General features: G+C 37.8%; 1 protein-coding gene across 1 annotated transcript; it reads right to left on the reverse strand.

Annotated features, from left to right (window-relative positions):
• Nucleotides 1–1,707: 1,707 nt before the first annotated feature.
• LOC139743969 (uncharacterized) lies at nucleotides 1,708–22,774 on the reverse strand. The gene is made up of 9 exons (XM_071654436.1): nucleotides 22,731–22,774; nucleotides 13,047–13,158; nucleotides 11,516–11,582; nucleotides 11,011–11,050; nucleotides 7,912–8,023; nucleotides 5,671–5,705; nucleotides 4,120–4,228; nucleotides 3,567–3,633; nucleotides 1,708–2,593 (listed from the first exon to the last, which is right to left on the reverse strand). The coding sequence occupies exons 2-9, from the start codon at nucleotides 13,155–13,157 to the stop codon at nucleotides 2,529–2,531; spliced, it is 606 nt and encodes a 201-aa protein (XP_071510537.1). The 5' UTR covers nucleotide 13,158; nucleotides 22,731–22,774; the 3' UTR covers nucleotides 1,708–2,528.
• Nucleotides 22,775–23,952: the final 1,178 nt, after the last annotated feature.

Raw genomic sequence — 23,952 nt, forward strand, 5'->3', positions numbered from 1 at the left:
TCATTACTATACTCCAATGAAATATAGAGTCAATAACTTCAAACAATAATTAATATTTCTGTTAGATTTAACAAAAGGCCCTACATGTTGTATGGAGTGCTCCAGACGAGAGCCAAACTGTTTGTAACAATATGGTTATCGTTCAGAAATGTCGTAAGTTGGTAATAATTATAGAACTTTGTCTTTGATCTTGCCAAGAAGCGGAATACAAAGAAGGGTCTAAAATTGCCAAAGACATCTTTGCTGCCCAACTTGTGAATATGAGTGACATGAACCTCGAGTGGCACGAGTTATGACTGATTTATCAGAAATGTTAGCGGAGCTATCAAAGATACGATTCATATCAGTAATTTGACGGTGATATTATCCGGACCTGTAATGTAGCTCTATCAACAGGTAGTGATTCTAACAAATCATACTTTTCCGACTTCGATAGTTCATTTATAGTGAAAAAAAAAATGTTTTAGCCATGGCCGTATTGATTCGCTTCTTCGTTGATTAACGAGCTAGATTTTCTCTTTCTAAACTTTGTCCTAAACATTATTAACAAAATAAAAATTTAACAAATCTGCCAGACATTAACAGGAATAATATCATCATTTCATTAACTGAAGTGATTTGTCAGTCAGTTTTCTTCCCCGGTATTACATACTTCAAAAAATACCTAATTCATCTCGTGCAATAACATCCTGCTTCAATCTTTTTTATATTCAAAGCTGACGTTAATTTTGGCTTATACTGCAAAAATATTTCCAAATTTCTAACGATATTTTACGCTTATAGGTTTAGCTTGTCTCTGCCATGAATCATAGCCAAAAGGTCACGAGTCACCAATGGAGATTCGGTTGTTGTGTTTTTTAACAAGCACTTAAACGCATGGGGGGGGGGGGGGATGGGAGGATCAGTCGGTGGTGGTCTGTTGCGAAGTTCACGATTTAGGCCATCATACTTAAGCTAGGCTGACACTTGCACGATTCTGTGGCACGCATCGACTCGAGTCGTGCCAGTGCGCAAACTAGTCGTAAACTGGCGTGAAGAGTTAGTAAACCCGTCGTGACTGCGTGCCATGTCGGGACGAGAATTTTGAAATGTTCAAAATTTTGGTCACGACAAAATTTCGCGACCGGGTCTTGAACTATGCGCAAACTGTTCATGAACTCGTCGTGAACTCATCGAGACGATGCGGGAGGATGCGTGCCAGAGCATGGCAGTGCGCGCCATGCCACGACTGTCACGAACTGCCACGAACAGTTCACGAGCAGTTCACGACGAGTTCACGAGCAGTTCGCGACTACTGCGCGACAGTGGCGCTCGCGTCGGTGCGGGGGTATATATAGGGCAAGAAACGCAAGAAAGTCCCCTCACCAACTTCCCCCCCCCCAAAAAAAAAAAACAACAACAACAACACGAAATCCTTCGTTTCCTGCGTGTCTTTTTTACGTTTCTCTTTCGTTTCTCTTTCTTTTTGTGTACTTCCATTTCTTTGTTTCTTTTTCTTTTTTGGGGGGTGAGTGGGGGAGGGGACTTCTTTTCTTTTATTATTCTTTTTCATTTCTCCTTTTCTTTTCTTTTCCGTTTCTTATTCAGTGTCTTTTTTTCGTTTCTTCTTTTTTCTTTTTTCTTTTGTTGGTTTTCGTTTCTTTTTCGTTTTCTTTTTTTAGTTTCTTTTTCTTTCTTTTTTCGTTTCTTTTCGTTTTCTTTTTGTCTTTTCCACAGCCAATCCAAAAATGACCAGGGGTTGGGCAGGCCCCCTTTTTATATGGCGTGCCCGAGTCGGCACGACACCGTCCGAATTGCGCAAACTCGTCGTGCCAATACGGGAAGTGCGTGCACTATGCGTGCACTATGCGCAAACTATGCGTGAACTCGTCGTACCAGTTCGTGTCAATGTGGACACTAATGGGCACGCATTCGCGAACTATCGTGAACTCGTCGTGAACTATGCGTGAACTAGTCGTGAACAGTGCTGGAGCCTCCCAGTTCGTGCCCCAAAATGGCACAACTTGCCACGACAAAATCGTGGCCAAAAGTCGTGCAAGTGTCAGCCTAGCATTCGTTATCACACACCTCCTCTGTCATACTGAGGCGTATGATACCTGCTGGGTAATTCTCTTCTTACTCGTGCGCCAGTTCGTGCCCTCGTTACGCATGTCTTTTAAATGTTGTAGCCTAGGCCTATGTGATGTTTGTGCCCTCGTCTGAGTCCAGTCTGAAATCTCGATCACCTCAATTTTCTTTCAAGTAGCAAGAGACGAAAAGTTTCCATATGATATTCGCGTAACATGATCTGCACGAGACGATTACCTCTGTGGTCAAGGAATTGATAGTACAGTGTACCTGATGCACCCATGAAAACTTGTAATGCATATCACAATTCAGAACCAGCAAAGAAAGCATTACTTTCAAGTGATTTGGCGAATAAACAAGGTATATGTGTGATATGAACTTCTCCAAACTTAGCATGGTAATACTCTTTCCATGTCAAAGCGACTTGTTTTGCCGAATTCTTTATTCTTACAAACATACATTTAAATGCCTGTTTTCAAAGGATACCCATGTGCGATACTCTCAAGAGGGCAGCTTCGTCGATCACCTGAAAGCCGAATAGTGGGAGATAAAATAAAACAAATCAAGCCCGTCAAATAAAGGAAAGGAAACACTAGATGTCTTTCCGCTTATAATAATCGGGGGTTTTTTTCTTTTCTTTTCCTCGGGGCAAGGTCGTTTGTTTATTTTTGTCTCCTGGGGCCTGATTGTATAAATTGACAACACATCTTTCCTCCTCGACAAAAAAAAAGAAAAAAAGTTGAGGAACCATTACAAAAGGAGGACGCATGATATATTCACTAACACATGTTTATATTATACGTATATATGTATGTATGTATGCATATATGAATTAAAGAATGAACTGGTGATACGTTTTTGGCCAATACTTTTGGCCAATGAATTTATACCTTATTGGCCAATACTGCATTATACTATTTTTTTTTTGGTAGTTTCTTTATGGAGCCAATATATATCTATATATATATATATATATATATATATATATATATATATATATATATTAAAACAGCCCTCTAAGGGTGGATGAATAATATCAAAAAGAAAATAAAAATTCAATTTAGAATTGAAATTTCGTTTATTGACAAACTGCTCCAAAACGTATTAAACTGGAATTATTATGGGTATATATGGAATAAAGATTTTTTTCAATGGTGTTGTAATCCGAATGTTGCAATAAAATGTGCCGATGAAGGTCATTCATATTAATGCTTGATCACTCCAAGATATTATCTATTTGTTCCTGTAAGATGGAACGGGCACCTCAGTCTCTTTGAAGAAGAAAGCATTGCAGTTGTTCGTTTACATGAAAACCCAAACTACTTGTTGGTAAAATATCAAGAATAGTGAAGTAAAATCCGATACCATTTCTCATTTCGAAGTTCTCTTTTTTCTCTCTTGTGAAATGAGTTTTGACAGAGTAAAGATATGTTACACGTGGATCTTTTCATGCTATTTTCGATAATAAGCAGGCACTGAGGTAAAGAATTGTATCTCACAGTGATATTCGTTGAAATAAAAATACAAACAGTCTGAGATGACTCCGAAAATCTCGAACACGAAGAACTGATGTAAAAGAAGAGACAGAGAGAAGAAGCAAATTAAGTGAGGTATGCAATTAGAGTATGCAGCAATATACATGCTCATAGCATTTCAAGTGATGGTTTAACTTGAACACATAGGAATTCGAGAATTTAAAAGTTCCCATATTGGCTTTCACTGCTGTAATTCAATTGTATCTCTAACATGCTCTGCGTGGGTACAAGCTCTTTGAAAAAAATACGAAGTGAAGTTTTACTTTTCCCTACAAACTTTGTATGGAATTTTGTCCAAGATGTATCGAGTATTCTATCACTGTGTCTTCAAGTTAATATATAAAAAAAGAAAATATATATTTGATTTCAATAGCAGAGAAAGGAATACTTACAATACTTCATGGGTATTGTATGACTTGTATGCGTTACTTTCAGTTTCCTATCTGACATTTTGGTATCATTCATTTCTGATGATGTCACCATGTATCAAATAATAGTAAATTATACAATTACTTACGCAATACGGAACTTGTGTGTTTTTGGCGATGATTGGTATTGCTCCGGCAGCTAGTATCAAGCCATTAAAATAGGCGTATCCACAGCCCATGTAATTGTCGAGGCAGGCACTATAGAAAAAAAAGAAAGAAAACAAAACAAACAAGAGACCCGGGGGGGGGGGGGGGTCTCACGCTCACATGAGTATCGCATGTTCACCTCTCGCATTCCTGCAGACTATTACCTGATAACATAGCAAAGTGGAAGGGGGAGGGGCAGGAGAGAGGCAGCTTTGAGCGCTCCCTGAACAAACTTGAAAGTACAGTCATTAATGCGTGCTTACTCCTGGCATTAGTGAGCTCTATCACTTCTTCTCTATTGAGATCTTTTTTTAAGATTCCTTAATTTGAAGAGGGCATGGTGCTCATAAGAATTGAGATTCTATATTCCCTTTTATAGGGATGCTATAGCAGGTATACCTGCCTGCCAAGTTTGGTGAAAATCCGTCAAGGGGTTTCCGAGAAGAAGATGAAAATAGGAAAAGTTTCTGCACGACAGAGCGACGACGTACGACGGACACTAAATGATCGCATTACGCCACTTGAGCCTTTGGCGCAGGTGAGCCAAAAACGAAGTAACTACAGGGGAAAAGCAAAGCAAAGTGTGAGAATGTTCATCTCAAAATCACAACATCTTTCATTAGCTGGTGTTGGGCCTGGTGATGAAATGTCCTCTGCTGAACTGAACCCGCTGCAGTTCCACCCCACATTATTCTTGTTACGTGCTTTATCCCTATTAAGTAAAACACCAACCTACAGAGATTATCCATCCCCCCCCCCCGTTTCCACCTATGCCAATATGTTGTCGTTAGCACTCGTAATAATGAACCCAAATTCACGTCCATGGATGCGAGTAGCCTTCATACAACGTGTCGACTACGACTTTTTTCTAATGAACTACGACTCACAGGTGGCCTAAGCTCAACATGGCATTCTCCTCTCCTCTATGGGACGCAAAGTGTTCATTCATATGAGTCGTAAAAAAAAAAAATGGTTTCAGCCGATTCAGTTTCTAACAATTAAGGCATTTACACAAAGTGACAAATCAATGTCTTTTACTAACAGTTTAGTATGGACTCGAACAGAATACTGGAGTTACTTTTGCAACATATTATGCGAGATTGGCCATAAAACTCGTAAGACTGAAGGCCAACAATATGCTGTTAAAAAAAAAATCACTGAAATTTTACTACACTCACTGTCATTACCATTAAATACGTTCTTTTATATCAAATTGTCTACGAGGGTTGGTCTTTTGTTAAATAGCCAGAAGAGAAATGTGGAACCGTGTCTGATTTCTCACTTTTTATCACTCAAAGATGAATGTTGCAGATAATGGTGCTTATATCGTGTGAAAATGGAAATTAATGAAAGAAATTAAACGGGATACTTACATTACACCCCTCTGCCCCACCCCCGAAAAAGAAGTTGGGTGCATGTAAGTAAGGGCTAGCAAGCCAGCCCTTGCAACGTATTCAAATTCTGAAATGAAAATAATTCATTTGTTGTCTTACCACGCCGTCAAAACGTACTGCCCAGCCAGGATAATCTAAACAAATTGAAACGAATAAATGATATATATTATAAAAGACTCGACTATTTATCTCTTCATAACTTCTTATGTGGCTCCATGTATGTTTTTTTATCAGTATAGGTCTAGTATGATTTATGTAGAGTTATTCATGTAAGGTTTTATACTTTCATTCATGCACATATTCGGCGTGTAAATCTAAAATCTATAACACAAGGATCCACTGAAAACCAGCGTCTGTTTGGTTTATAGCATTGGATCACCGGAGAATACTAACTCAACTAAACTATAAATTGATGAAGACTACCATCATGAAATTTGTTGTATGTGCACGGCCTGTCCCTTTGAAGTTCAAGGCAAGGCATTTACATAGTATAGTGCCTTATAGTCACGGACATAAACCACTTGTACGTTTTACACGTGAAGTATAGTTCGGTGCCATGTACAGTCAGGTTTTGAATCTAACTTTGTTTAGCCTCTGCCGAATATTTTTTGAGGGTTTTAACTTATTTCGAGGGTGCTAGATCCCAGTTTGGATTATGCAACTTTTGCATCGTTGTGGGTTTAAAGGGGATGGCTAGTAACTGATCCATTGGAATCAGTGGGAATGCTGGGGGATGATTGTTCTTATCCTTTTGGAATTCATTTAAGAGTGCATTATGTATCTATTGGAATTGAAATTGTAAGACAAGCAGTTACAATCAATGAGTTTAAGGCCAGGTTAAAAAGTCATCTCTTGAAGTAATGTATTTTCTCTTTGAATTTCCTGTATGCATGTCATTTTGTAATGCGCAGTAGAGTATATTATTATAGTAGCTGCGCAATATAAATGTCCTTTATTATTATCATTATTATTATGTGAAAATTAGTTGCTTCAGAATGGTCTCATCTCATATTCAAGTAATGTGCAGTTTAATGTTTCCAGGTTAGCATGCCTGTACAGTGACGGGGCGATTAAACTGTATATTACTTGAATATGAGACCATTCTGAAGCAAATAATTTTCACACAACAATAGATATATAATGTACTCTTAAATGAATCCCACAAGGATTGGAACAATCATCCCCCAGCATTCCCACTGATTCCCACTGATCAGTTACTAGCCATCCCCTTTAAGATATTCAAAATGCCTGTGAATATGACCCCCAAAATCTGAAACTCCTTGTATTTTCGTGACAACTGGTGAAAAAACCGAAAAGAAAAGAAAAAAAAAATATAGTAACCTATTTTGAAGGTGCTGACTTCGAATGCGGATCATCCAACTCTTCCATTCTTGAAGATTTAAAGATATTCAAGATGGTCACCGAAAATTGAAATTCCCATATATTTCCTTATATAGATGTTGGAGAATTAAAACGATTTGATGTATTTACCCTATTTCAAGGATGCTGAATCCGAATCTGGATGATGCAACTCTTCCACATCCCCGGTATGATATATCCAAAATAACTCCCTAATAATACATTAATGTAAGTATTCCCTTATAATTTGTGGATAAAATGAAAATTGATAGGTTAATAGATTAATGGTTTTACCTAATTTCTATATAGGGTGCCTAATCCGAATCTAGTTGATGCAACTCTTGCATCCTATATGATTTGAGATAGTCAATATTTCCGGTGGCCATTTTGGCTGCTATCTGGAATATCTCAAAATCTTCAAAAAGACAAGGGCTGCATCATCCAGATTCGGATTCAACATAAATAAGGCATTGTAGGGTGAAACCATAAAAATAGAATAACATCGGGCGAACGGTAAAGCAAGGTTCAGCCTGTGGCACCCAGACTAGTAGGATCCTACAGCTCCTATAATAGACTATTCCTCCTGCTAGAATTGACTAGCCGCACAGTTATCTCGTCTTGTATCACACATTTTCATAGCAGTGTCACGTATGTGAGTTGCATGTTTTCACCTCACACAGGGGAAATAACTCTGTATTAAAGTTGATAGATATTGTGCGCAAGAAAATTCGAGTGCTAGGTGAGGTGTCCTAATTATTCAGCAAATATTATAGAATTAATAATTCAACCAGACAATATATTTTGTGTTACTGGCAATAATAATATGGGACCGACTTAAAATCGGAAAACTGTGGATTTTCCCTCCCCCCCCCCCCCTTTGAATAAGCATGCACATCAATAAGTAAAGACATAAAAACTATTTATCAAACTGTTGCCATTTAATGGGCAGACAAGATAGCTAATCAGCGAGCAAGACTTTACCGCAAGAGGTGTGATCTCTCTCTCCTGTTCCCCACTCGAGGACCTCCTGTCTCTTTCGGAATTGATTAGGCTTACAAAGGACACTTTGAACAAAACGTCCACCAAGCACACCCTGCAAATCGAGTGATTTACACATCAAGGAAGAACATCTGTACAATAATAAACATACATGGGTATTATTTCATTTGCATATCTTAACGTCAACTGTAATATATTACATGTACAATGATGTTAATGACAATGATGGTGATCATACTCAAGTTACATGATTATACGCGTACATACACCACATAAATACTTGTGAAAATTATGTCACTGACGAGACAGACGCGCGTCTACTCGGTATTGATATACCACTTACAACAATGACTACAATCACACTAACAAAGTTTACTTATCGGAAGATATAATAATTGAAATACGGCTTAAACAGACTGGGGGTGGAGGACGAGACTTCAAGGACAAGTTCACCTTCATAGACATGTGGGTTGAGTGAATGCAGCAATATTAGTAGAACACATCAGTGAGAGTTTGAGCAAAATCGGACAATCCGTTCAAAAGTTACGAATTTTTGAAGTTTCTGCTCACTCAAGGCTGGATGAGGAGACAGCTACAGCTTGTGATGTCACAATGTACAACGATATAAAGAAAGAATAAAGAAAAATCAACATATTTTCACTTTTCTCGCATAACAAAAGAACACTTGCCTTCTCTCTTTCAGAAGGCAGGGGGAATAGTATACAAATATCGACTGCTGCAGAGGGAGATGGTAAAACTATTTGCACCGAGGTGATGTCTCAACAGTGCTATGTCCCGAGACGAAGTCGAGGGACATGGCACTGTTGAGACATCACCGAGGTCAAATAGTTTTACCATGGCCCGAAAGAAAGCAGTCGATATTTGTTTTATATCCCTCTCGAGCATTTTACTAGAGTAATGACGGTTCCCTTTTGGAAAAGTGTGCAGGTTTCGTGAACGACAAATCTAACGTTAGGCTGTAGCAGTGCAGCAGCAGTGCGTGCAGCGCGTAGCGAACGACACCGCTGCGCTGTTGTTGATTCCTACACACGAGCTACACTACAGCGTGCAAAACTCCGAAAGATCGAGGTCCAGGACTACGTTAGAAGTAGGCCTAAAGCGGCTTCGTTACCCAGATCATCTTCAAAATCGGTTTTAGTTTATTCCTAATTCGTACCTGATATGGTGTCCTCCTGCGATCATTCTTCCGTTACTGGAAGTAGTCACTTTGTCAATTGAGCTGAATGCATTGATCACGTATCACACGTCCACACGTTACACACCGACCGGCCACGCCATCGCACCACACAGATTTCTGTAATGCTGTCGCACATCACACCGCGCGCTCTCTTAGCGCTAGCTAGCTAGCTACAAGCCACAGGACTGTCGCTCAAAAGTATCGCTACTACGCGCACTGCGTACATTCTTAAGTGAGAAATGTAGATATCGATCACACGATCACGATGGGTGCAAATCGTGGATTCCCAAAAGTACTATATCACGCTGGCTAGTAACCAATTGCACCGCATCCAGCTGCTCGTAGCTAGCTAGTAAAACTACACCATGTTCGTGCTCTGTACAATCCTATGGCAAGAAGCTTTACATGAGGGATATAATATATATTACCCTATACATATGTCAGTAACAAGTTGAAGAAATTTGCACTTTATTCAAAAAGTGGAGTTTTATGAAATTCTCTTTCTATTTTCTTATATCGTTGTACGCATATGACATCATACACTGTAGTAGTCTTCTCTTCCAGCAGTGACTGCGCAGATACTTTAAAAAATTCATAATTTTTGAATGGATTGTCCTATTTTCCCCAAAGTTCACTGATGTGTTCTACTAATATTGTTGTACTTACTCCATCCACATGTATGTGAAGGTGGACTTGTCCTTTAAAATATCAAATAGTTTTTTTTTTTAATGTAATTTTCAAAACCATTGAATAGTTGGTGATGAGGATCATGAAATCAGACAGCAACACAACACTAACACTCTCACTAATTGTCTCCGCAGAAGGCAGGACCTTTCCGCTTCTGGCTGGTGACGTAGCGGCACTCTGCATTATACTGTAGAGAGCCTACAACTGCTCAAGTGAAAAGCGTGGCGGGGACGCGGGAAGCGTGGTGTCAGTCTAACTTCTGTGGCGTATTGGATATTTTCTACATCAAGACAATTTTATTATTCGCGTATATACGGGTATTACAAATTAATGAAACCTATTACTACGCGCATGGCGCATGGCAACATAATATGCTTTAACTATTGTCTGGTGGGTACAAAAAAAAAATGGATAGTTCCATTTCTTGCTATGACATAATTATGTTTTATGTAGTACAGAGGTAGAAAATTATATGCATTGTGATTGGTTAGACGGCATCCCTTGATAGTGTGAATATCTTGGTATAGTGCACAGCCGTACCCACATACCTCCCTCTTGTGTGTCCATAAAGCCCATGATGCCCACTGTGCGACCTGAGCCGCAAAGGTGTGGTCGCTTGAGGTCGCAAGGTTTTGGACATGTTCAAAAAATCTTGCGACCTGCGGTTAGCTCGCACCAACTCGCAAGCAGGTCGCACAGTGGGCGATCCCAGCTCGCAAGCATTCAAACCGACCTGCTCGTCCTTACAAAAGGGTAGAAAATCCATAAAATTCGTGGGAAAGTTGGGTTTCAAAGACAATTAATTCAAATCCAGTTATCTAAGTTAGTCTGATAAGAAAGATTAGAATCCTAGATACAAGCATGCCTATTAATATAACAGTGAAAATATGACCAAAATCGAAAAAAATGGAAATTATAATATTATGAAGTTTCACTCAATTCTTCAGAACAGTTCTCGTGCAGTTTATATCTATATGCAAATGAGATGATGTTGTCGATTATCACCTCTCAATTTTTTATAGCTATTATACAAAAGTAATAACAAACATTCAATGTTTCTGTGTTTTATGTGTAGAATATGATGTTATTCCTGGTTGAATAACTTGAATAATGATCATATAATTATCATCAACAACAACTCTACATTAGGTTCCTATTATATAAATCATGCCTGTTTACACTTGTCAAAAGGATACACTTTAGATGAAAGATTCACCGCATCCAGTCCACGTGCACCTAGCAACAAAGGATCAAGAAAAGTAATCAATGTAAAATAGAATGAAGTTACCCTGTGTAAACTACACATTAGCTTCAACATCTTTCTCAGTCCTGTGGCACTGAAACAATGTATAACAATCATATACGGGAAAAGTTAGTGATAACATTACTTGGAATTATGAAAGAAACTATTTGCAAGAAATGACATCCTCATGGTATCGGTAGATTCTGCAAAGAAAAGAAAAACACTTCTGTTATATGAGAGTTACGGTTATCCCATTGATATCAAAGACATCTAGCCATTGATAACACTCTCGAGTCTCACGCATACCCACAATTATTAGGCCCTTTGTTATCTTAGAGTGAGAGGTCTGAAAGTAGAGATGCTAGAAATATTACCAATTTGTATATACTTCCTTTATCATAAGAATAGTTCATCTCGATGCCACGCTAAATCTCCCTCTCAGGTGTCACCTGTCTCACCCTGAATGAAGTGCTCCAACACCCAGAGGAACTCTGCGATGCATGAAATTATGTTGTAGACGAAAGCCTGGAAAGGTGCACATGGTGCGGGTTTGGGGAATAGAACACAATGAGGGAATGTTACAGTGCTATGAAACAGCTAATAAAATGGCAGAGATACATTTCAAGGAGACGTCTAAAGGGTGTGTTTTGCTATCGTTTCCATCTTCAATAACCTATTCACAGAGAGTTGTATTACAAAACACCCCTTCGAATGTATTTTGCATTTCTTCCAATGAATGTTTAGTGTAGAGAAGAATTTGTGCCCAAAGAGATTGCGAGAAAGTGTATACTTAGTAGTATTTAGTATGTATTATATATTATATATATATATATATATATATATATATATATATATATATATATATAGAGAGAGAGAGAGAGAGAGAGAGAGAGAGACTGTGTGAGTGTGTGTGTGTGTGTGTGTGTATTTTCAACGAACTTAGTTGTCAAAACGGACATAAAACCAAAAGGCAATATGTGATGTCTGATCAAATAAGAAAGAATGATGGCAATAGGAAAGTAAAAGTTACAGACTTTCTGCAGTTTCGCAAGCTTGTACGAAACAGTTACATATAGGTTGCATTGCATGTGCAAATACGAGGTTGTGACACCAATGTCATGGTTTGTTTTTTTCAGACAAATGATAGGAATGATTTTGGAGGATGGCTATAACCATAGCATTTTCAAATACTTATTGCTACATAAGTTATCGCAACACTATAATAATCATAATTATGTGAAGTCACATGTGAAAAGTTCAAGATATCTTTAAGGTTTGCATTTTTTTTCAAACTTGATATTTTTTGGGTGAAAATCAGTGAAAGAATCGCTTAATCTTCTCATCTGATTTGTGCAGGGCTGCGACCAATATGATTTGATACAATGTTATCAAAAATATGATCTTTAAGTTGTCATTACTAAGGTGGCACATGAAGTGATTTGTATGAGGTATATATACCTCTCGGGTTTCGTGAAAATAATTTGCTCCTGCGATAATTAATTCCATGACATATCTGTACGCTCAGCCAAACATAAATTCTACCCACAAACAAATCTTTCACCCCAATTATCATCTTCACATCAAACTAAACCTAAAATCTTTCTCAACTGGCACCATATGTCCTTGGCGAAAATAAGACCGGATCGAGCAATTATTTGTCGTAGCAAATGTGGTGTAATCGCCTAATCGTGGTGATAAAGACAGGTAGTCACTTTTACCACTTTTCGCCCAATCTCGCATATTATCTTAAACTATTCACGACAAGTTAAAGAATGAGTGCCTATAAAATGAAATATACTTATCAACATAAAATATGACACAATAGAAAACTATAATACCCATTGAGGCATTGCCTAGATGCTTGGACATTATAGTACATAATATAGGAGACATCTGCTCTGAGAGAAACGCACGAAAAATATAGCGCATGTATTAAACCTCCCTCTCGATCCCCAGTCATCATAAGCAGTTTATTAAATTTTGAGTTACCATGGTCACACAGTTCTTGGAGTTTGGTAGAAGTAGTGATGCCAGTGTGAACTGCAGAGTCAGGGCGTTCAAAAACAGGAACGAAGATTCCATGGTGCCGGGGAGAAACATCCTATATAAATGTATGTACCAAGCACAATACATTTCGTATTTAAGATGTTGAATTGAAATGTCATATACCTAGGGCATGAAAGCTATACAAGGGAAACTGTGCATGGCTTCGACGTTCCGTTCTAATGAATCTCATGTTGAAGATTAAATTAATCAAAACCCTTTAACAACAAATCAAAGTGGAAAAAAGACCAAAAAAAAAAAAACATTTAAGTGTTAGAGAACAGTCGCAAGTAAAATAAGACTCTTGATGTGAACCGGAAGTTATGAGATTCGAATCATGCCAAGTGCGTTCATTTTTCTACAAGATTTTATAACCCTGGTGTGTAAATGGGCTGACAATGACATAGGGTATAGTTCTATGACAAGGCCCTCCAAGAGTACAGCGCTCGGACTAAGAGGTTACCCTGGGTAAAAAAGACGGCATTTCTTTAATATTTCTCCACATACATGACAAAATCCATTTTTAGTTTTTTGTTTGTGGATATGTCATCATCCATGTATAGGCCTATGATTATTATTACCATCCTTTTATGTACATTATATAGCTATTGACTTTTTTCTTACTAAGTTCATTATGGACCTTTTGTTAAATGTACCTCAACTATTTCAATATCCTCACGTTACACTGTTTCAATTAAGTCCGACTCAGTGACAAGGGTTGGTTGTTCTTCGTAAATTCTCTTTGAAACTTGGTGTGTGGGCTAGATATGAGGTCGATGCAACACAACCTCATGTAATTTAAATATGCCACTATTAGCATGATCACACTTCCAGGATATCATTCATTGGCCGCGTTCGAGCCCTCAAAAGCGAACCAAACCGAACCGAACTTTACCATGCCATGTTAGATTAAGAGTGTCCGAACGCTCTCTGGACAGTATGACAGTAATGACAGTTTATTTTCGTATCACCCCCAAATGATAGGGTACTGGAGAACACTTCACAATGACATTTAAACATATTGGTATATAAGTATGAAACGTATTTACTCATAAGGTTAACAAAAGAATATAAATCATTAAAAAATGAAATTATTTAAGATAAGAAATATTTTGTCATGTACCACATCGACAAATTCAAAGGAGAACAACAATATAGCGTAAATAGCCATTAACGGTAAATATATATAGGGAACGAAAAACATTTTTTTTTTGTCAATGTATCCATTATACAAAACAAACTACTAGTAAATAACAAATATGAAAATATTTTTCCTTCATTAATCAAATCAATCAAAAGCAAAACATATAGTGTGACAGTATTAAGCCAGATTTAGAAGTGTGCTTAGATAAGTTGTGTTGAATTATGATATAGTTCTATTTTGAAAAGGGCTATGGGCCTCTTTTGTCAAACAAATGTCTCGATGTACCTCCGGAGGAAGAGCCGGACAAACAAACATAATAATGAAATGCATCACCTTCAAGTTACGATTGACACAGAAGACGAATTCTATTGTTTCTTTCCACATTCTTATACCTCCCTGCGTTATTAAAAGGTATAACTGATGGTTTTCACAATTTAGAAAAGCGCATTCGATGTTTTCAGGGACATCCGTGATAAGTTTTTCTAATTGAAGAAAATTTTCAAAGATCATGTAGTTAACACATTGAGGATTATTATATATTACCGAGTACTAACTCTGAGACACTAATCATCCAAACGTTGATCAATTACATACTGTTTTGATCCAAGCACTATTTGTGGTTTCACATGTGTACCATAAATCATAATTCCTAGCATAACAATGGTATAGTCTTTATTTTATCAAGCCATAAAGCTTGATAAACATTCTCATTATACAAAACCTTCAATGCTGTGTATATCGTCCCCTTGTTTAATTTCTCCGGAGTGTTCTAAATTACACCAGAAATTAATCATTCTATTAGTCATATACTTTTCAAGACCATAGGAAAACATACCAAGTTCTCCTAACACCATACAATTTGCGGTTGTCTTATTTAACTTCAACATCAATCAATGGGCAAGTCTAACGAATAATTATTTCGTATTCTGGCTCTCCTGGCTTTAATACTAATGACCTGGTTTTTCTTCGGTCTTTTTTTTTTGTTTAATCTCTCTTTTTATTGTCAGAAAGTGTCTTGAATATTACATTGGACCCCTCCCATCACTAAGAAGCAAATCAGGAATAAATAATAACAAAAACATTCTGTTTGAAATGATCAATCCTCCTGCTTGACATCCTCTCCTCTATCTATCTCTTCTTTCCCATCTCATCTTAACTTATCTCATCAATTCCCTCTATTTCATATCCTTTCCTCTTTTTTTTTATTCATGTTTTTTTTTCATTTCCAATCAATATACATAGGTAATACTCTTCTCTCTCTCTCTCTCTCTCTCTATCTTAATTGCGGTGCTTTAGTTCGAGGTTATTGTTGTAGTACTTTATGTCATTCCAATATATATTCTGTTTATTGTTATATGTGCCTCACAATAATTTTTTTTTTGGGGGGGGGGGGGGAGGGGACTAATGATACAAGCTATGCTTTTGATTTATTCTCCCAACTTTGGTTCTTTTGGCTATCAATATTATTGTATAGTTTACAATAGTATCAACTGAAATAATCATTGTAACTTTGTAATCCTTTCATACTTTTTTAACTCAAAGTGGAAATAAATACAAATTACAGATCACTAATCCTGGATCCGGCGCTGGATGAGCTAACTTCGAGCACAGTTTTTCTTTTTGTTTTCTTTTAAAAGAACGCAATATTGACTCCGTAGTTGATAGAATTATACTGAAAATTATTTAGATTGATAAGTGGTCGGTCTCCACAAAGCACACTGTGAAGACTGTGTACCACAAATTACCCATTCATATTTTCCTTGACTATTCATTTTTCTCACTTTTTGATTTATAAATTGATTGAAATTGATAACGACGGTATGACGATTTTTTTCATTTTCTGTTAAGTTTGTTAGTAGTCTACGGACATCACTTAGTATCCCACTTCCACACAGCTTTCTACCCATTGGTCACTCGTCGAAAGGACAGTTTGTTTGTTTATTTGTTTTTTATTCTTCCTGTCATCCACTGATCTGTTCGTATGACAGTCCGATGAAACCGACTTGAATGTGTTGGTCGATTGTAAGTTCAGACTATAGACTGTTATGCGCGTGGGAGATTGACAACATAATACATATCTCCTTCGTTTATGAGAGGGGGAAACCCCCTCTCACACTCTTCCCAGCGTGCGCCTGGCTAACCTCCACAGATTTAGTACACAGTGGTGATGCTCACGAGGAAAAAGAGCTATATACCTCGATTTAGCCATTAACATTTTCCCTTAATACTCATTTCAGTACTTTCTGAAAAAAAAAATCACCGAAAGTGTGAAGCAGATCGCTGAATTTCAATTCTGACAATGCAAATCCCCCCCCTCCCCTCCCACGGCTGAGTAGCTCCTCTCCCTACGTATCCTCCAAGTTTTGCCCCCACCCCTACCCTGAAAACAGATTGGCTCCCCTGCGTTGAGTGTCCGATATGAAGAGTTATCAGTCATATTATCAGACCACTTTCGACACTTAACAACCCTACTGCTTTGACGGTAGACGACACAAAAACAAACAAAGTTTAGATATAATCTTGATGTCAATGCATAGTCAATGCTATATCATTGTGCACTAATCGTCGCATCCAAAAGAAGCTGAATACATCTCAGGGGCGGATCCAGGAATTCCATAAAGGGGAGACGCTTTTGCAAAATTGAAGGGGACGCTCTCACCTCCATTTTTTTAGATTTCTTTTGTTTTAACCAAAAATAAAGAGGGGGAGCGCGCCCGGTGCACCCTCTCTGGATCCACTACTGCATCTTGTGGTTAGGGGAGTAAAGACACGTGATAGATCAGTACGAGATCGCCATGTGTATAATCACCGTCAAAACACGAAACATTCCTATGTATTTCAAAGGACCGTAAAAAGACGGCATGTCATTGGTAGTGGAAACACTTTGACTAAAACATGTCCGCCAAATCCTTCGAATCTTAAGCAAAGGGTCAGCACCACCCATGGCTACGGAAAGATATTGGTTGCAAAGAATGTATCTTGAGGTTGTGTAGTTGGGTATTGTTTCGTTCTAAGAACATGAAAACAACAACAAAACAAACAAACACAAAAAAGAACTGAGAGAAAATGAAGGGTTGCTTTATCAGAATTTCGTAAAATGACCAATACCCGTCTTCTTATTGAGCGTATTAAGCACCAGTGAATGTTGTTACAGTGTATATTGATCCTGATGATAGGTGGGTACTTTCTACCTTTTGCATATATCCATATCAAAGGTCTGTGGCAGTGGCAATGTAGGGGTAGCGAGGTACAGGGTATACCAGACTGACAAGTAACACGTGCACGGTTGACTGAAGGAAAAGAAGGAAGTTTTCAGACCCAGATAGCATAAAGGTGTGGTTGTCTGCTCCTTGGAGCGTGAGTCTTTGTACCCGCCACCCACATCACCTTGAGAATGTTGAGACATCCGTTGTTGTATAGAGCGGGATCTTCCCTCCCCATTGTCAACTTTAATAACAAAAACCTGGATTTTTCTTTCCTTCGGTTTTTTTCTTCCCTGCTAACAAATAAGTCTAGCAGGGAACATGGAAGCATTCTCACATATTGCTTATGTGCATTTCCAATCGCGGTACTTTAAACAAATTCTATGTACCCCTTTTTTATACCTCCAAATTAATAAACGACTTTTCCACATAGTGCATGTTCTAAAGAAACGATTGATTCATGGCGCATTTCACATTTGGCGCTACTTTTTTTTTGCCAGTTTCAGTGTACTACACAAAAAGAAAGAAGAATTATGAAATGTTTGATATACATGTAATTACGTTAGAACCCCATGGGCTCTACCTCTCATAGCATAACAAAAACGCAACTCCAAATCGTTTGCTCAAACTGAGACAAGAGGTGCCAAAATCGGACCCAGCGGGTGTCGACCTGGCAAACATCCCTCATTCTTCTTCAAACTTTTCCATTCCGTAACGCAACTATCTATCAACTAACAGAACATATATAATGTCTAGTATGTGAGTGACCATGATTTATCATAATAGTGATGCAATGAAATGATATATATTTTCTTTCCAATGCCTTTTTGATATGATTCATGTTGGGGGATGGGAGTGGGCCTATTTGGAATGTTTTGTGGGAACACTCAATCTATATGTATAAGGAGCGGGAAAAAAAAACGAGTTTTTTTGAGGGGAGGTGTCTCTCTCTCCTACTAAAGAGATTTTGCATTTTGAACACTGAAATTCAACGGTCTCGTGCATACTTAATTAAGGGAAATATTTGGAAAATTTTCAATCAAAAGGTAGGACAAATATATGTTCAAGGACATTGATGGCGTATCTGTCATTTCTTTTCCGAGTACAGTGTGACCTCATTCTGTACTATATTTATGGAACTGGACCAAAGGGGTGGGTGTGGAGCTTTTTCATTTTTTGGACTCAAATCTAACGAAGTGTACATACTTTTAGGTGACCAAATCGAAAATGGAAACAAGAGTGAATGGCTATTATTGTGGTATCTGTCATCTGTTTTCTGCATGAGCGTCTTTACTGCGGATAGTCTTCTGAGATGGACAGAAGGGGGAGGATGTGAGAGGTGGTATCCCCCTCCCACAAGAGGGAGCTTTTGCACATTTAGAACTGAAATTCAACGATCTGGAACATATTTTGAGGGAACATGAAGACAATCTTAAATCAAAAACACGAGAAACAACTACTTAGACCATTCAGACGTGAATGACTAGATCCATTGTAGATCGTGATATTTCTGCGCGTGCGTCTTTTCACTGAGTACCATCAGATTATGGCGAAGGAACTAGCGGGGGAGGGCGTGGGATAGACTTCTCCTTCCTTTACTAGGGGGTTTTCAAGTTGTTTTTTTAAGAATTGAAATCTAACGATCTGGTCAACTGTTTGGGTGGAATTTTGAGAAAGATTTCAATAACAATTCAGACCCGGGGGTCTCGCGCTCACCTGAGTATCACACATTCAACTCCCGTATATTTTTGCAGACTCTTACCTGAGAACATTAGAAACTTGGGGCCGGGGCAGCTTTGAGAGCTGGGGGCATGGTATTCATTTGTATTTTTCATCAAACATACCGGCCAAGTACATTGTACTTTATAGAAGATTGGACCATGCAGTTTAGAAAAAAAAAAAACCTTAAAAAGTTCACTTCTGATTCTAGAGAAGGATATTACTGAATATTCCTCAATTTAGGAGGTTTGGGCCCCTGAGGCCACAAGGAAAGCATGGTGCCCATTCAAAACCTGGCATGCTACCTGCCAAGTTCAGTGAATATTCATCAAAGGGTTTTCAAGAAGAATATGAACATGTACTATTTAAATCCCCATTTGGACCCATCCCACCCCACTCCCCTTGGTCCCAAGAGGGTGGGACCCCCGAGTCTGCCATGAACAAACTTGAAACAACAGACATCAATATGTGAAGCTCTTGGCAACATTGTTATTTCTGTTTTCACTTATTACGTCACTGCTGATGACAACTAGCTCATCCCACCTCCTAGACTCGTGTAAGCGCGAGTGAGCGGTAATATAAAACCATGATTTGACCTATAACCCTACTGAATAAGCGCGAGTGAGCGGTAATATAAAACCATGATTTGGCCTATAACCCTACTGAATGGTTTGAGTATAATTATGGGGACATTCCTTTAGATCAAAGCGAAAGCTAGTGTTAGAATGTAGTATATCACTAGTCGAAGATGAAATTCTTTATGATCAAAATCTGATTGCTGGTGCATAAAAGAATCCCTTCAAAATTTGATCAGATTGTGAAACCTTTCCAATCCCTTTCTGAAATATTATTCAAAATTGATCGGTTTGTTCGGTGAGTGTAGACCCTTGGAACCCTTGATTACTTGGTGCAGTTTATGTTATCTGCTTTATCCTATGTTTTGTAAATTGTAAAGAATGCAAACTTAGAGATTGAATGATTATACATTCCTAAGGTAAATTTAGCAGTCGTATTCCAGTATTCTTTCTATTGCTTCGTATGTCCATAAACAACTTGGAATTCATTGTAACTGCATGAGTACGATATAACTATCTTAAAAAAAGGAATTACGACTAAATTCCTATCTATTCTCACCCTGAATTATACTATGTAGGCCTTCTCTAATTAGCACAAACCATGGGGACAGTAAAAAAATAAGGGGCCATTCTCACAAAAAGTGTGCAAAACTGCGATTTTCGTGTCACCAGCAAGTTTATACAATTTAAATCGATATTTTGTCCCTTAGAAATCAACATTTTTAGTTCAATTTATCCGAGAGGTTAGACCTGTAAAATATATATATCGATAAAGTTATTGGGACATCCGGGATAATGGTAGAAATACAATCCGAAATTTGATACAACCCTAAATACCCCATGTCGCCAGAAGAGGATGTGGTCATATAACAGGTTCTTACAGGTTAACATATCATTCAAATCAAATCTTGAGCACTTCATTCCATTGCCCTTCAAGTGCCTGAATGACAAATAATATTACATAACAACCTGATGTTTTGATATTTTTCTAGGAGATCATTTATATCATGTCGCCAAATCGCAGTCAGATACGTTACGCTTTTTGAGATTCTTCAGAGAAGATCGAAGTAATGCCGCATAGCAGTGTAATTTAATGTGTGAAACAAAGTCAACCTCACGCATACATGTGACCATGATTTATTCATTGAATCTCTTGTTACCAAAAATATACTGATCCGAAGCCGTGAAAACCTAATGTAACGATAAGCTGATATCAGATACGTTACTTAAAACTTTGCTCATTTAGAAAAATAAAAGTATGTTGTAAATAAAAGCAAAGCTCAGGGACATGTGAATACTTAAGGTAAATCACACAATAGAAATTGTTAAAGAAAATTATTTGTAAATGATAGTGTGAGAACGGTAACGGGACATCAGATACGTTACCATCAAGCATGTCAAATACGTTACCAATAAAATGCATCGTGCATAACAAGGGAAACATCGTGCTCTACATGACTTGCTAAGAGAACATGCAGTTCTAAGAGGAATTAAAAGTTTATTTGATTAAAATCGGTTTTCACTGCAAAAAGTCCGGTGTTAAATAGTGAACACCGAGCTGGTGTTAAATTTTCGGTGCTCATTTATGGTGTTAAATCAACACCTCCGGGTGTCATTTCCAAATCTTAAACTGTCTTTTGAAGAGTTTCTTAGTAACTGCACTTCTTGTTGATTTTTAATTTAACAAGACGATCAAGAATTTTACATTAAAATACTAGATTTTTGAAAAAATGTGAAAATAAATTTACACCACAGTAACACCAGCTGGTGTGGTCTCTTATTGAAGCTGGACGGGTGTTAAACCATTGATATTAACACCAACAAATATCAAATCAACACCATGTGGTGTCATTTTTTAATTAACACCAGTACAGTGTCAAAATAACACCAGGTACAGTGTCAAATTAACACCACGAAGTGTCAGGTGAACACTTTTCAACACCATCACAGTGCATTTTCAACACCTGTGGATGTGGTCCTCTATTGAAGTTTGATCGGTGTTAGATTTAACACCCGTGGTGTTAAATCTAACACCGATGTTTTTACAGTGTTGAAATGACCGAGATATCCAAAATAAAGTAAGAAAGAGGTCCTAACAAAATGTGATGGCCCATCTACTTTTAGTCGGACATCTTTCTTTTACTTTATTTGGGACATCCCAGCCATTTGTAAACCGATTTTCATCATAATTAATAATAAACTTCTAATTCCTCTTAGAATTGTATGCTTCTAAGTATTTCGCATAAGTGGATTTCGATTATCTTTCAAAACGTTAAGACCTGAATCCTCATCTAAACCAGAACTGTGCTATCCCTTAGAACGTGCAATTTACGAAAGTGTCGTCAGATACACATTACAAATCCATTTTATTTGTTTTGTTGTGTGTGTGTCTTGTGTATCACAATAACTTTTTCTCTGTAAAAATCAACTTAGAAAAAATTAAGGGCTGAAGTCTGGTACCCACCTTAATATGTTGTCAACTTCACAGGAAACGAGACTATACAATACGGTCTACCTTTGTTCATAATCCCATTTTCTTTGCTCAATTTTCACAAATGAATTTAATGGTAACACTTGTTTGATTTATTTCTGAAATGGTATTTCAAAATTTTGAGTATTGATTTAACATTTAACAAAAGGTTGGAGGAGTGACATTTAAAATACTGGTTAAGCATATCACTTTTCTAGGGATGTCAACCCCTCCCCCCCCCCATCCCCACTAAAACCGTACCATTTTAAAATTCCTTCCAATGGACATGTACTCAATAACCCATATACGGTACGCTTTAGGCGAGTGTTCAAAAGCACCTGTTAATTTCCTTTATACACTTCCAAAACAGAACTTTTACTTTTCTTCCTCTTTTACCTTTTTACGAATCAGAGTCAACCTAAACATAATAATGACAAAGATTTCCACGGTAAACCTATAGAATATGATACTATGACCGTATATACGTTAACGAGGTGAACCTGGAAAGAATGACATTACCATGAAGTCAGCAGCAGCTCCACTCCAAAGTATACCTGAAATGAAATTGATCGAAAATCAATGTCTGTATTCGATTCATCGCTGTAGAATACAATGACTTTTGAAACAACCCCCCCCTAAAAAAAAGTTACTGTAATGATACGCACTAGAATATCAGAATATGCACATAATGAATTGCCTGCACTGCCTGTACGTAAAGGAAGTAAACGCACACAGAAACAGACATTAAAAATTGGCACAAGCACAGAAACACTACAGAAATCTCTCTCCCTATATATATATATATACTGACATACCATAAATTGTCGCAAATTCACACGGTGATTTTTTTTTTTGTTACACACACACACACACACACACCTATTCATAGTATCCGATTCGAAATTTTCGCTGCTTTTTTTTCTGCGGCTTTCACCTCTCAACGCAGGGATCAGCCCCTTGAAATTGCCCCCCCCCCCCCCCTCCACACACACACATACACACATATACACTCAGGTGGTCATCTGTACCAGCGTTAACCGCTGGCGCGATCGGGAAACGGTATATTTTCGGGACTCAGCTCTTACAGGGAAAAAAATCTCCCCAAAATCCTTAAAATAGGGAGTTTTTATTTTTTTCCCCGAAATATTTCCAATTAGGGGTAGTTTACAAATCTTTCCCAAACAATCCTGAAATAGCTAGATCCCGAAAAAAACAACAACAACAAAGAATCTGAAACACGGGTGTATGTTTTGCTGCAAAGCATGCAAAGCTATTCTTTTTGTAGAACATGCGTTTAACGTACGTCGTGCTGCTTGTATCAATTTTTGAAATTCTCGATGAAGTAAAGACGACATTCCCGAACAATTGACGACGCTTCCGAACCCTCACGTTCGTTTGGCGATCTTTTGCAGACTAAAATACGAATGCTGGATTTTGCCATTCGCGCCCTTCGCAAATCGTTCGCGTGCTCCGTGAAATCACACCTGATGTGATTTTACGACGTAATCGCAAACTGTTCGCGTACCTTTTGAGACATTCTCGCGATCGTTTAGCGCACGTTTGGGGGATGTATGACCTATACGTTTTCTACAAATAAAAATCGTAGCATACATCTAAACATCAAACAATTATTAACAACTATAGTAACAAAAGAAATTAAAGACCAGCAAAGAGAAAGAAATGTTTGATATACAAAAAGAATCGCAGAATACACTTGAAATTAATCTAAAGTATGTAAAAT

This window comes from Diadema antillarum, unplaced genomic scaffold, assembly GCF_040938485.1.
Source record: "Diadema antillarum isolate AM-2024a unplaced genomic scaffold, OU_Dant_1.0 seq00001125_RagTag, whole genome shotgun sequence".
In the NCBI taxonomy this organism is placed as follows: domain Eukaryota; kingdom Metazoa; phylum Echinodermata; class Echinoidea; order Diadematoida; family Diadematidae; genus Diadema; species Diadema antillarum.